The sequence below is a fragment of the Excalfactoria chinensis genome, chromosome 2 (assembly GCF_039878825.1).
Source record: "Excalfactoria chinensis isolate bCotChi1 chromosome 2, bCotChi1.hap2, whole genome shotgun sequence".
Taxonomy (NCBI): Eukaryota; Metazoa; Chordata; class Aves; order Galliformes; family Phasianidae; genus Excalfactoria; species Excalfactoria chinensis.
Window position 1 is genome coordinate 129,481,746 of NC_092826.1, and position 15,469 is coordinate 129,497,214.

Below are 15,469 nucleotides of genomic sequence, written 5' to 3' on the forward strand. Positions count from 1 at the left end.
TGTGCCCACAACAGTAAGAAAGGAAAACTATTTGGGTTGTTAGATGTTTGCTGGACTAAAGAAAAGAAAACACATTGTTGAGAGCTATTACATAGAAACTTGAAGCAATGTAGTAAAAAAACATGGCAGTTAATGACAGGCCAAATGTAAGGAAATAGAAGAGGAAAGAGATAATGACACATATTGTTTTTCATTTTTTCTTTAGATGTTGTAAGTAAAAGTTACCTTGTCAAGGGCACTCATAAAGTGTTGATCACCATTCAAAACTGTGTTGATGAGCTGAACAAATTTACTATGTACTTCCAAAACCGACTCCACAAACTGAGTTGGCATCTAAAAAAGGGCAATATAATACAGAAAGCAAGTTATTAAGAAAGGAATGTTTTCTACACACAAACATAGTTATAGCTACACTGTTGTACTGGTTTTTTCTAACTATTCTTCCTGATAAAAGTTAAAATCACTGATAACAAAGTCTCTGAGTGAACTGCTTCTGCAGTGTCATACTCTTGCACTAATGTGCCTGAGCATGTTTTGAAAACAAAAATTACATAGCTGTATTTTCAGTCAATAATGTATTTGAGAGTCTACACAGAACTCATGCTCTCCAATTTTTTTCCATAATACTCTCATATCCTCTATCAGCATTTTGAAAATTGTTAAGACATAAATACAGGAATTGAGTGAAAAAGCTGCTGGAGTTAGTAAAATACTTCTTCTCCAGCCTGCAGATCCTGAAGATATAAAGCAGGATGAAACCTTTAAACTTTCTTAAGCGTAACAGTTACCAATCAAAGTTAGTGTACCACATTTCAGCAAAAACCATAGTATTTTCAAAATTCACATGCAAACATGAGACTACGAAACTACTTGTGAGAAACAGCAGACAAAAATCATGACAGGATGTCAAGTCTTTACAAATAACATAGGATTAAACTAAGTGGTACTGATGATCACTATCATACCAGATCAACAAATGCCACTGACTTAGTGAAACTCAGGAAAAAAAGAAATACATACACCAGAAGACCTACTTGCCATAACACCATTAAACAAGGAATAATGACTAGTATCTATTTGTAGTTGCTTCTGTTTGGATCACAACAATCAGCTCTCAGGATAGATATGTGTTGCACAGCTAAGATTGCTGATTAGAAACTACAATTTATCCATAAAGTTCCAAACCAATTTCATATAGACAAAATTAAAGAACAGAATAGACTAAAAAGAAAAAGGGTAAACATTTCATTAGGAATGTTAATCAAATATGTAATTTCAGCTGCCTAAAGAAACTCACATTTTCCTGAGAAAGATTGCTGGTTGCTCTAAGGCCCTCATCATGGATATGGTTTTGTAGTTCCTGAATCATATGAGGTAAACCACTTGATACAGCACGAAGTAGAGTATACATATTTGCCATGTCTGTAACAGAGATACATTTTTTGAATATTTTTAGAAACTCTAAAAAATCAACACTTAATATAGAATCATAATTTCACACAGAACTTTCAAACACTGAAACAAGACCAACTGTTCTGAAATAAAGAAAAAAAACAACATACATTGAATCACTGACAAAAGCAAAAAATTGAAAGCGTAGGGCTAATACCAGTATTTACTGCCATTGGGGCTCCCTTACTCTTCCAATACTGCTTATCTAGGACAGACTCCAAGAGGAGAGGTAGCCTGGTAAGGAAAAGTACTATGCTAGTTTATTTTTAGTCCTTTGCTTCTCAAAATCTCCCCTAGCAGCAGCTGACTAAGACTAGTTTTGATGTATTCTTGACTTTATGTTTTCCTCCAAAGGTGGCTTGAAATTTTTCTCCAGCTACAAAAGAAATAAATAAGCAACTGCTATTTTTATCAGTTTTATGCAAAAAAAAAGACCAATCAATTGTGCTTAACTGTCTAAAATCCGAACACTATTGCTACATACAGTTTCAATTTAACAGTGAAAAATAATTTGTTTCAGATAATAACTACCATCCTTCATGCAAGAATAACTATTCCTTCAAGACCAGAAGGCATGTAGTCAACAGGAAATGTATTTTTTATTTTAGTTAGGAGGGAATATAACTGTAAGAACATCTGCTTCTGTAAAAAGGATTTGGGAGGAGAGGTCATAAAAGATTCAAGACAATAAAAAGTGACTATTAAAAGAAGCCAAGTTTTACGGTCCTGACCTGCCCAGTACAGATGAAGTAATCTGTAAAGACAGAGCCATTGGTTTACAAATGAAAACACAAGCATAAAATATGACTAATTCCACAGGACATAAAACTTGTGTGTTTTTAAACTGAATAAGACAAGGAAAGGAGAAGAGTATAGTCCAAAAGAAGGTTTGTTAGCAGTCAAGTGGAAAAAGAAGGTTTTGACTATATCTTTGGAGGAATGATAATAAATTAAACAATAAAAGATAAATAGCATTTGGAATTTAATTGAGCTTTCTATGTAAGTAATACATATTATTTGAAAATGCTCACACTAATCAAAGGTCACCGAATGAAGCAAATTGCAAATGCTAAACGAATAAAACAACAACCACTCCATGCTTTTTGAGATCAGTGAGTCTTACCACTTCTCTTCTCTTGTCTGATAATATTGTGACATTCTGCATGTAGAAACTGCAAGTGATCAGCTACCATTCTCTGCTGGCATTCATGGATCACTTTACCGTATGAGCTGGGATGTAAGTATTTCCGACACCGCATTTCTTCATCTTTTAATCTACCTAAAACCTACAAACAAGTTTTCAAGCTGAGAGCAGACAGAATACTAACAAGCAGTACAGAACCATGAACAGTATGAATATGTAGAATAAAAGCAACAAATAACGAAAGGTTAAAAAATACTTGCCCAGGATGCTGAAAAATTAAATTTGTTTGTTTGGAGCAGGACGTTACTGAATCAAGATAAGCTTCCACTTTGAATTCCAACTAGGCTCAGACACTACTACAAGTCTAATAATTGAAGTCTTAGCCTGATCCTGAATCTCATCTCAGGTGTTCAAGCGTTAGCTCATGCTCCTTACATTTACCAGTAATCCCACAGCCTATCTCAACCACTTAGTCTTCTTATTGAGAGCAGCACTGTACTGAGGACTGACTCCTAGTCTTGTATTAATTTCTTCCTTCTCAACAAAAGTACAAATTAATGGTGTTTATTTCAAATACCTACATTTGTTTATTTTTACCTCTCATGCAATTGATTTATGATTTGTTATAAACTATTTTGAAGCTAGCTATTCATAGGCAAAGTTTGTAGTCTATACTTAAATAAACCATATACTTAAATAAACCAAAGTGATCTCAAACTGCAAGAAAGCACACGAGAATGAACAAATATAGGAAAATAACAGGAAAACCTGAATCAATAATATACTGATAATCTTACATTGTAGTTATTGCATGTGTACGAAAGAATCTCTTACCTTCTCCATGTATTGTGAGCAATTTGACTCTTGCAATAAATTTGAAGCTTCTTGTTTATAATACTCCCCTGTTTCATTCAGAAAAGGACACTCAAAAATTTCCTGATAAAACTAAAAGGGAGATTTTTTTTTAAAGGGCAAATAATGGCAAATAATGCATATGTTACATTAAATATTCACAATGAAAAACATAAATCAGAAAAGTGTATCTACCTTTAGGGGCAATTTTTTCTTATACTGTTCAACATGAACAAAGGAGTTAATAACCCCATGGATTACTTTCTGGTTTGGGTCTTCTCCACAGCGATCACTGAAATAAGGAAAACAAACCTTCGTGAGAATGTAATTATCTAGCGTAATTAATTGGATAGCAAAATGAAGTAAATTAGCATTGGACAGAAATATTTTCCAGTAAATTCCTCTGCTTAAGTAGAAAAATAAACACATAAATAAATAAAGATGATCTTTAAATAAATAAATGCACTCTTCTTTCTCTCTTAAATATGTTGAGATGGCAATTCATAAACTTTTACATTCCCACCCCTGCCAAAGAAAACAATTTTTGCCAAGCACAGTACATTATTTTCTGAATATCTAGTATTCAATCATCATGCAGATATCAAGTAGAACAATGTACTTGGCATGACTTTTAACCATTCAGGTGAAAAGGAAACCTTACATTTTCTGGTCAATTTTTCAGCTTCGAATGACTCAATTCAAATGAAAAAAAAATGTTTTCTTTAGTTCCATTCAGTTGAAAACAAAACTAATTTAAAAAGCTTTTTGCATACTGAAAGTATCAATATTCACGCTTTTGCAAAGACTGGGAAATAACAGACGCTCTCATAACAACAAAGGCACTCTTGAAGCATGAACTGTTCTAAGAAAAGACCACCTTTCACATACACCTGACAGAGAAATGAAAAATAGTGCTTAACTTCTACTTGCAAATAGGATTCAAACATTACTTTTTTCAAAGTATACATGAAAGTCAGTAATTGTAATTTCATTTTTTAAATTACATATTTAAATATATATATGCATATCTATGTGTCATTTCCAATGATCCTTTTGGTTTGGTTTCCTGATGGCAGATGTGGCAGCATGTCACAGAAGGGAAGAATTTAACACTAGATCATGACCCACAACTAGTTCCACCCAGGGGGAGTCCACCAACAGGGTAAGCTACACAATGCATCAACTCTGAATACAACAAGATATCAAGAAGTACAAGAATCTACAAAATTAGGAGTTCAACATATTAGAAAATCAAGCTTTGTTAAGAGATGGTCCAACCTGCCTCAAGCATGCAGAGTTCTGGACCTGAGGAGTCTCCTAGAGTGTGCTGAGCACAGCACTGCTGAAAGGCTTGGGTTACTGGTGGATGGCATGAGATAGCAACGTGCTCTCACAGCCCAGGAAGCAAACTCTATCCATCAAAAAAATCATGTCCAGAAGGTCAAGGGAGGTGATCCTGCTCCTCTGCTCTGCACTGTTGAGACCTCACATGGAGTACTGCATCTAGATGTGGAATCGTCAGTACAGGAAGACACGGACTTGTTGGAGTATATCCAGAGAATGACCACAATATAACTCCAAGAGATGGAATATCTCTTCTAAGAGGGCAGGCTGAGAGAGCTGGGACAGTTCAGACTGGAGAAGGTAATCCGATAGCAGCCTTTCAGCATCTACAGAGGGGCTGTAAGGAAGAGGGGGAAAGACTCTTCAGCAGGGTCTGTTGTGAAAGGACAAGAAGAAATGGTTTCACACTGAAAATGTAGATATTTAGATTGAGTATAAGGAAAAAGTTTTTTAAATTAAGGGTAGTGAAGCACTGCAACAGGTTGCCTTGAGATGTGGTGGATGTCCCACCCTTGGAAATATTCAGTATCAGGCTGGATCAGGCCCTGACCATCCTAATCTAGCTGTAGATGTCCCTGTTTGTTGCAGGAGTGTTGGACTAGACCTTTGAAGGTCCCTTCCAACTCAAACAATTCTATGATTGCATAACTTCCTCGTCCAGGTGGTGGACCAGGTGGTGGAGCTAGTGAAGTGAAGTGTGCTGCTGGACCTTGTATCTGACCAATAAAGAAGGACAGGCAGCTGATGTGAAGGTAAGGAGTAGCCTTTGCGGCAGCAACTATGAGATAGTGAGTTCAGGATCCTGCATGGGTGAGGTGGAAATAAGTAGGATTGTAACCCTGGACTTCAGGAGAGCCAAACTCCGACCCCTTCAAGGACCTACTTGAAAACATCCCATGGGGTAGGAAATTGGAAAGTAACGGGGACGAAGAGAGTTGGTTGACATTCAAGCACCACTTCTTCCAAGCTCAACTGCATCCCTAAGAGTAAGAAACCAGACAAAGGTTGCAGGAGACCTGCACGGATGAACAAGAAGCTCATGGATACACTTAAATGGAAAAAGAAAGTTTATATAATGTGGGAAAAGGGCCTGGCTAATTGGAAGAAATACAGAAACACTGTCAGGCCATGCAAGGATGCAACAAGGAAGACTAAGGCCCACTTGAAATTAAATCTGATGATGACAAGAAACGCTTCTTCAAGTATAGCAGTAGTTATAGGAAAAAGCAAAAATGTGGGCCCACCACTGAATGAGTTGGGTGCTCTGGTAGTGAAGGACACCAAGAAGGCAGATAATAGACACCTTCTTTGCCTCAGTATTTATTGCTAAGACTGTTCCTTAGGAATCCCAGACCCTGGAGGTAAGGGAGAGAGTCTGAGAAAGAAATGCTTCCCCTTGGTCAAGAAGAATCTGCACAAAGGCCATTTTGGCAAAACTGATGCACCTAAATCCATGGGCCCTTATGAAATGCACCCATGAGTGCTGAGGGAGCTGGCAGAAGTGATTACTAAACTACTGTCTGTCATCTATGAAATGTCATGGAGAACAGGAGAGACGCCTGAAGTCTGAAGGAGAGTCAATGTCACTCCAGTCTTTGAAAAGCAGGAAAGAGGACTTGTGAAACTACAGAGCCTGTCAGTCTCAGCTCTGACCCTGGGAAGGTGAGGGAACCAGTTATTCTGGTTGTTACCTTCAAGAAGGTGAAAGAAAAGGTTATCAGGAATAGCCAACACGGGTTCACCAAGGGGAAATCAAGCTTGACCAATCTGGTAGCCTTCTATAATGTTATGACCAGACAGCTAAATGAGGAAAGAGGAGTGAACATTGTCTACCTTGACTTCAGCAGAGCTTTTCGCAGTGTTTCCCATAATATCCTTGTAGATAAGCTTAGAAAATGAGGCACTGATGAGTGAACAGTGAGGTGGATTGCGAACTGGTTGACTGGAAGAGCTTAGAGGGCTGTGACTAGCAGCACAGTGTCTAACTGAAGGCCTCTAGTTAGCGCTGCTCCCCAGGCATCAGTCCTGAGTCCCGTCCTATTTAACATATTCATCAGTTACCTGCATGAAAGGACAGACTGCACCCTCCACAAGTTTGCTGACCATACAAAGCTGGGAGCAGTGGCTGACACAGCAAAAGCCTACGCTGCCACTCAATAAAACGCAGTCAGGCTATTGAACAGAGGGAACCTTATAATGTTCAATGAGAGCAAGTGTAGAGCCCTACAACTGGGAGGAAGTACTGCAACAGTACAGGCTAGGGATGACCTGCTGCAAAAGAAGTTCTGCAAAAAAGGACCTGTGGACAACAGACCGACCATAAGCCAGACACATGGCCTGGCAGCCAAGAAAGTCAATGGTACCCTGGGGGGGGGCATTAAAAAAAGACTGTTGCCAGCAGGTTGAGGGAAGTGATCCTCACCCTTGAGCTCTGAGGTCACATCTGGAGTACTGTGTCCAGCTCTGGGCTCCCCAGCTCAAGAAAGATAGGGATTTCAGCAGGGAGGATTCAGAGGATTAGGGGCCTGGAACATCTCTCTTGTGAGGAAAGGTTGGGATAGTTCAGCCTAAAGAAGAAATGACCTCATCCCTGTTTAGAAAAATCTAAAGTAAAGGAGTTAAATGGATAGGGCCAGGCTTTTTTCAGTGGTGCCCACCAACAGGACAAGGAGCAATGGTCACAAACTGGAAAACACAAAGTTCTATTTGAATATAAAACACATTCTTCACTTTGAGTGTGACAGAGCACTGAAACAAGCTGTCCAGAGGGGCTGTGGAATTTGCTCCTCTGGAGGTACTGAAAACATGCCTGAATGATGTGCAACCTATTCTAGGGAACTTCCTTTAGAAGGGGTTTAGTCTAGGTGATCTCCAGAGGTCCTTCCCAAACCCTAGAATTCTGTGGTTCTGTGATATGGACAAGGAACACAAGAAATGTTACTGTAACAGTGCAAGAGCCAGTTTGCCCTATGCTTGATTTATTTCAGAAACCTTAGCCTATGCATTTTCCAGAAAGGTCAAGATGAGGAACTTGAATGGTCAATGTATAATTTTGACAAAGTTTAAAAAGTAAAGGAGGAAAATACAAAAGTGAAAGAAAGAAGATAGATTTCAGAAGCAGAGGCCATACAGTATACTGACAATAGAGCAAAATGAATACAACAGGGAACTGGCCTTTCTTGGGAATAGCTGGTAGTACACTGGAGTCTGCTTCTGAATCAGGAGGACACAGCCGCTGATCAGATGAAAAACTTAGGACAAAGTTCTTACAATCAGGAAAACTACATGCTGCTCAATTCACCTGATTTCAAAGTGTGCAGATTTTTTACAGCTTTAATAGCTTAACTCAGATCACATTTTCCAGCAGTAAAAGTAGAACAATTGCCAAAAAGTATTTAACAGACATCCATGCTCCCAGTTCTTTTTTCCTTCAACAGTCACAGAACTTTAAACAGTTTAACATAGGTTTTCTCAATGTGTGAGCACTGAACATTTGCAGTAGAGTTGTCACAAAATTTATTGACAGAACTGTTACGAACTTCATTGTGATCACACAGTTTCCAAGATAAGCCTATGTCTCTCACCTGTCATTCTATGACTCTCATTTTAGCAGGACCTTTGTGTTTTTATTTACACAAATGGCACTGTGCTCCCAAGAATTCACAAACCAAATGACCAGTTTCAGAAAGCATGACAGGAATTCTCAGGTGTTTCCGAAATTTCAAGGACTATTGCCATGGAAGGTGGAGTGATAAGAATATAGTGAACGCTAATAGAAAGTGGTGACCCATTGATGTGGACATCTATCCTGCGTACATTGTACTTGGTAGCAGTCAGCAGGCAATACAAACACATACTGCTAGAGAAACAGCTGCTGCACAGTTTGAAGTAGGGATGCCACAGGTAAAGTAGGAAGGAAAGAAAGAGTACCATGGAGAATTCTAGCTAAAACAATGCAACAGAAACAAATCTCCCATTCTGCTCATTATGTAGTTTTTCTCAAAAACGAATGGAGAAAACTACAAAACAGAAGCTCAAGAAAATTGTGCTGTTTACATGCATTTCTTTAGCCTTAAAACCAATAGTAACAGTGGAAGTTTAACATCCATAAATAACATACATAAAATAAGCATAAAATAATAAATACTATTTTCATTAAAAGATGATTCCATCACAGAAAGGAAGAGTTCTGCTGTGTCAGACCAATGGCCCATCTAACTTAACTAACTTCAGAATGCACTGGGAACCAAAAGAGCCTGTTTGGAATATTTTTTTTAAAAAATTATTAATTGCCAACAGATTTTAAGTGAATGACAAATGTAACAGCTTAGACAGGAATAGGTTCAGTTAGTTGGAAAGTGTTAGTTGCCTTTAGTAGAGAAGCCTCTTCTGGTTAGTCCGTACTAATCACACACTGTCATTTGAGCTACCACCTGAATAGCTTCCAAATTATTTAAGAATTTCATAGATGAATTTTCTCACAATTCAAGATCTTGTCGGCTTCCTGTTGTGTTGAAACAAAAATGCTTAAGTTGATATTCAGCTTGACTTGAAGAAGGAGTGCTTGGGCTAGAGGGAGGGGGAAGAAAGTGTGTTATATTCAGAACTCTATATTAAGAGAAGTGCAGTCAGACAAGACAGGCTTAAGTGATGTAACAATTCTCTGCTGTTCAAGGAGCCTAATCCTGGTCTTTTGCTCAGTCACAGCCTTCTGCATCTTTCTTGCATGGCTTTAACACTTACGTAGTTCTATGCTGAACTGATTCTTCATGACAATTCAGATAAATATTAAGTGAAGATGGCTATCTGTCACATCAGCTGTTGAGTTGGTTCAGAAAGGTATTAGGTAAGCACCAAAGTCAGCACAAGAAAGGTAGTATGGTACAGCCTGCGCTTTTTTCAGCACCAGCATATTCTTAGATCAATTTAGCCATCTTGTTCAGCTGGAGCATAAATGATTCAATATCAATTTTTATGTAGAGTGTATTGCCAAAGTTTGTAGCTTCTATAAAGCAGATGTAAGACTTTAGTCAGCAGTTTTAAAAAATTCCAGTTCAATACATTCATAAAATAAACACCGAAAGCAAAACTTGTGACTCTACTTCCCAAAACTCTTCCAGTACAGTAAAAACATTTACATGCAAACATTTGACTAGTCTGTTGGCTATCAGCTCTGCACATTGTTGTGTTCTATGCAAAGTCTTCCAGCTATAAGAAACTCATCCGTCCATCTATTTAAATTCCTCTTCAGTAAAATAAATTTTAATAAATTAAACCATGCACATGTTTAAGTTCTGCCCTGAAGCAGGCACCCAACTAATAGACTTCCAACTATATACATATTAGTACTTATATTAATTTTATTATTTTATATTACTTATCTTAGGCATATGCCATGCATATTTTTGATCCACTGACAGATGCACCTTCTGATATCTGTTTCCTTAAAGACTTAGTTTAATCTCTAATTTGCTGAACTTGGTGCTAAAAGAAAATGACCATCTGTTTTTGCAGCGAAGTCTTCAGAATTATCTCTTGTACAGTGCACTACTGATCAGTGGATCAATAGCAAAGAACAGCAACAAGAATATTACACACAAAGGCAATTTTCAGAATACAAACAGTGATCCCCGTGTTTCATGATGTTAGGAAGTACACCTATAACACTATGTTCTCTTCTATAAGGTTACTTTTGGAGCCTGCTTTGAAGGAAGGTTGGTCTCCATCTCTAGAGGTCCCTTCCAACCCCTACAATTCTGTGATCCTGTGACTCTTTACATGACATGCAGATCACAAGATGGCTAAAACAAAGCTAACACTAATGGATGTTTTGAAAAAGGAGGTGAAAACTTGGTAATCAAACAGAAGAATTCTTAGAAAGAGAGGAAAAGAAAATACACAGCCACCTATTTTAGACAATGACTTAAGTTTTATTTTCAAGGTTTGAAATGGTTTAACAAATAGCATTAACAAGATACAGTCTCAAGGCCTAACACCCTCTGAAGCTATTGACCTAAATACTCTTGGCAAAGTCTGCAGTCAGGCTCTAAGTAATTACATACCATTACTTTTAAGAGGCATTAAATATCTGTTTAAAAAAGTTTTAAACAGATTTCTGCTGTCACCTCCCAGTGAAATGCACAGATTGACCAAAACGAGCATTCAGTGTCACTGTACTTGATGTAAAAAAGCAGAATTTCCCTCAAAATGAATCAGGGAATCTTCATTTAGTAAATACAAATCCATAATATAATTATTACAGTAAACATATAAAAGAAGCTGTTTTAGCACTGATTATGAAGCATGATTCAACTGAAAGCAAACGCATAATTCCTGATGTCAGAAATAACACCTGAGAGGACCATAATGTCACTTATTAAATCATCAAAAAAATTAATTTGCGAAGGAAAATACAACATTATTGGAATCAGTCTTCTCATGCTTCATGAATACAGCTTTTTGGCTGACCCAAGTGCACATTCAAAGCATCTCAATCAGACAAAATAATTCATTCTTTCAGTTTATGTATATTAGCCTGATCACCTAAGCTAACTAGGAACACGATCATCCCAGTCATTAAGCACCTCCAGAGCTACCCTAACTAGCAGCAGAAGCATAGATACTGGTAGAACTCACAACTACACACAATACTTGAATAAATAACATACACTGGTACAAATAACCAGAAATTTTGAGAAGATCTGATAGGAGTTAAATAGCATGAAGATTCAAAATCAGAACTTCAAAAACTGCAAACGTTTCATGGAGATACTACAACTGTATCTATCTTGGAACGAGCAGGGACTTAAAGCAACAAAGATAGCCATAAATTCTCTCAAAGTCCAAAAATAATTACTTTCATTTCACAATTAAAGTAAAGCACCAATAGTGTTAAGTCACTCATCTGAGTAACAGAAACTCAGATGTTGTAGATAAGCAAGAATTGTTCTGAGTTCCATTTAAAGCAATTCCAGCTTCAGCAAATCCCTGTGTTATTCCTTATGTTTACAGACAGCACACAAACCAGAAGCAGTAAGCATCAAATGGAGAAAAAGGCAAAAGACATTCTTTGGGCCCTAGAGAATTATTCCAGCTATTCCCTAAACCCATTATTACGACAGATAGCTGAAACAGAAAAGATCACTGCTCTTGGATTACAATGAATGAACTTTTTTTCTACACAAGCAAATAGCAATTATATAGCCACATGTGTAAAAGCTGATAGAACAGCATCATCAGCTAAGAAGCTGCCTTTAATCAAAACTAAAAACAGTTTAATCAAAGTCCACAGACGTTTCAAAATAAAGTAATACAACAACCCCCAAACTGTAAAAGCAAAAGAAAACATCCAAACACTCACTTTTTGATTTCTCGGAGGAGCATTCGAATAAGGATGGCCTGTAGTGGCTCAATCATTAATTTTCTCCACATATCAAGAGCTAGCTGTCAGGACATAACATCATAAGTTTACATCAGTGTAAAAAAAAATACAAAGAAAAAATAAAGATGGATGAACTCCCAACTCCCCAGTCAAGATTTAAAAATTAAATCATGAGATACCCTTCTGTTCTTGTCTTGTGCTTTTCCTAGTACAAAAACTACTGAGTGTCTGGAACACTTCTTGGGATAAGCTGTTTGAAGTCATGCCCATACACATCTCATACATACTTCCATGGTGTCTAGAATGTACCCAGTGTTACATATTCCAGAAGCAGTAAGCAGGCATGTATTCCTAAATAAGACGACTGAAAAGCCCCTGAAGTTTCATGAGTGCATGCTGAGTGAGGCTGAAACAAACTTTAGTGCACAGAGATTACAACTCTTCTTCTACGAATTCTAAACATTAGGCATAATTTCTGTAACTTTCTCATAAGACTTAGAAAAACTATACATAACATAAGCCTGCTTATTCTTGGATAGATAAAGGACAGATCATCTCTGTTATCCAAAAAAACAGACGAACAGTAATTTCCTCCATTTGAAAGTGATGAACATTGGAGACTACCTTTTGATAAAGCCCCCAGAGGAATTCAAAGATTGGAAGACAGAACTACAATACAGGAGAAAATGCTTTCAAAGCAAAGACACAATATATTTTGCCAGCACCTTGCCAAGACAATTGAGAAATGTGAACTGGTTTTACTTCTGGGATATTGAATCCATCATAAACAGTACACATAAACTACTTAAGAATAGGATCTGCACTGCTTTCCAGAGCAAAGGAAAAACTTCCATAAGCCTAATACTACCCTAGTAACGAACTGAGGTTAACATTACCACCTCTAGATCTAAAATATACCCATCACTTTTACAGCTTGGTCAAGAGAAATGGAAGCAATAGTGGGGAGCAAGATTAACAAAAGTTGATCAGTAGAATTTCAGACACAGGCACCCAGAATGCCTTTGTCAAAAACCACAGACAGCCTGCTGCGGTTTCACAGTCTTGAATGTCCACTTAATCTGTTCAAATTTTGAGCTATGGGTATGCTGTCCAAAGAACAGTTTCTGGGAAGCTTGAAGATAAGCGCGTCATTGACACCCCCTCTACTCCCACCCCAATCTATGATACCATCAATGAGAGGAATACTCTCAAAAGTTAAATTACCAAGCCTACTATTTGTTCTTCTTTGTAAACATATACTAGTGCAGAGAGCTAGGGATAAAATTCTAAGTAGCTACTACCATCCTTTGGGTGATAATATGAAATGGATTAGGACACAATCTGTGTGTTCCAGGAATACAGTCCAGAACTACTCCCAGCCCCTAACACAGTTAAACTAACTGCTTTGCACAGAGCTAAGGACTACCTCCAAGAATGGTGGGGGAGTCAGCTAAAACACAATCTATAGAAATAACAAATGTTTAAGGCCTTTTGAAGACATCACACAAAGTGTGGCAATACGCACTTCCAAGCTCTGACAAACCTCTACAGATGCCACAAAATAGCAAACCGTGCAGATAGCACAGGTAGAAAAGAATCTCCTTCTCTAAGCTTCCTTGATCTAAAGTGTATCATGCTTCTGGTGTTTTTCCAGGCCACCCCCAACCTGTCAAACGATTAGCAGCTTGAAATGGCTGCATCACCTTTCTCAGCATAACAGATGTTTCCTCAGGCATCACAATCTCTATACTCCCAACTAAGACAGCAGAGATCTCCTACTTGAAGCAATGAAGTCCAAAAGCTAGAAGAACACATCTTATACCTTTACAAGTCAGGAGAGGAAAACATTTGTGTCCCTTTTAGAGAAAAACACAAAGGTAGAGAGGAAAGGAGGAAAAATAAACAACACCACTAAAATAAGTTGCCTAGCTACCATTGTGTATTAGTTACAGATGCAAAGGAAAGAGATACACAAAGTATTCAAAAGTAAAGTTTCTATTCAACTGCATCCTGGACTGTAGTTTTATTCCAGTTCAGACTGAAGAGATACTATCAAAATTTCCATAAAGACATACAAAGCCATTCTGTTTAAAAAAATAAATAAATAAATCATTTTTTTATAACTGGAAAATATTTTTGTTTTACTTTCTTTTATTACCTGCGTACATAGCTGCAACAGTAGTCAAGAAACAACAGAAACTACATACCCTTCCACTTCAAGCAGAACAGAACTGCACAGGGTGGTGTATCAGAAGGTGCCATTACCAATGACTACTTGTTTTATAGGTATTTTAAAACAAGACTCAGTTCTCTCCAAACTACCTAAGCAACTGTGGGCATCAACACATTTGTGTTTACTTCTATTACTTTCATTTGTTGCTTTATTTGTTTGTTTTGCTTTTAAAATAAGCCCTTTCTGCATGATATTTAATTGCACAGAATGTCCATTTCTTCTAAAGTCTGTGCAGTTACAGCTGAGTCGCTTGGACTGGAAAGTAACACAGTTGCTGTAAAAAAAGCTGCTACACTTTGCAGCATCAAAAATGTAAGTCCAGAAGTAATTATTCAAAGTCACTCAAAACAAAAGTGCTTTTTCTTAAAAACATTTTCTAGATGGTAACACCATTTTAAAAGAAGGTTTTATTCAAAAAGTAATCTATATCATAACATTTTGAACAGAAGTTCTCAAACAGCATTCACATTTGCCTTCCCTCCCCATAGGTCACTATATATCCTTTGTCTTGCATCAAAAAGGTAATCTTACTTTCAAAAGCATTCAATGCTTCCACCTCCTACTGAACCATTCAGGTTCCATGACACAGAAAAGTCAAAATGTAAAAGAACAAAGCTAAACAAGCAATGCAATAAACAGAGTTCACTTTCTGAAATACCTACCTCTCCTATTTCCATCAGTGGTTCATTCATATCCACGCCACCATAACCATACTGAAGATCAGCTTCAGTCAATTTGTTCTTCTTAATGAACTGTGTGTTGAGGTACCTGGTAGAAAATAAGATATTCCCATCAAAACACAGAAAAAAAGTTAAACTAGTAATTTTTGAAAACAAATGTGGAACTGCACCACATCTTTACATCACAACAAACAACTACTTTCAACCAATGCCACTCATACCTGCAGGGCATTCTTAAAATACAGACAACTTTCATGCTGAAGCTCTTTATATCATATTAAAGCAGTACTGTGGAGAAAATTAGATACTAAACAACCATCTGTATCAATATCAGCATTTCCTTGGTATCCAGTGCAGTTGTTCAAAGAGCCAGTCTTTCAAAA

At 37.4% G+C, this 15,469-nt stretch overlaps 1 protein-coding gene across 3 annotated transcripts in view; it reads right to left on the bottom strand.

Moving 5' to 3' along the window:
* The window catches only part of CUL2 (cullin 2), a 44,187-nt gene that overhangs the window by 12,430 nt on the left and 16,288 nt on the right, over positions 1-15,469 (bottom strand). For all 3 annotated transcript variants that reach the window (XM_072329826.1, XM_072329825.1, XM_072329827.1), the window contains 7 exons: positions 15,069-15,174; positions 12,153-12,235; positions 3,644-3,740; positions 3,431-3,541; positions 2,576-2,738; positions 1,298-1,422; positions 226-333 (listed from right to left, as the gene is read on the bottom strand). In XM_072329826.1, coding sequence (XP_072185927.1) covers positions 226-333; positions 1,298-1,422; positions 2,576-2,738; positions 3,431-3,541; positions 3,644-3,740; positions 12,153-12,235; positions 15,069-15,174 — 793 coding nt within the window. The remainder of the gene's footprint in view (positions 1-225; positions 334-1,297; positions 1,423-2,575; positions 2,739-3,430; positions 3,542-3,643; positions 3,741-12,152; positions 12,236-15,068; positions 15,175-15,469) is intronic.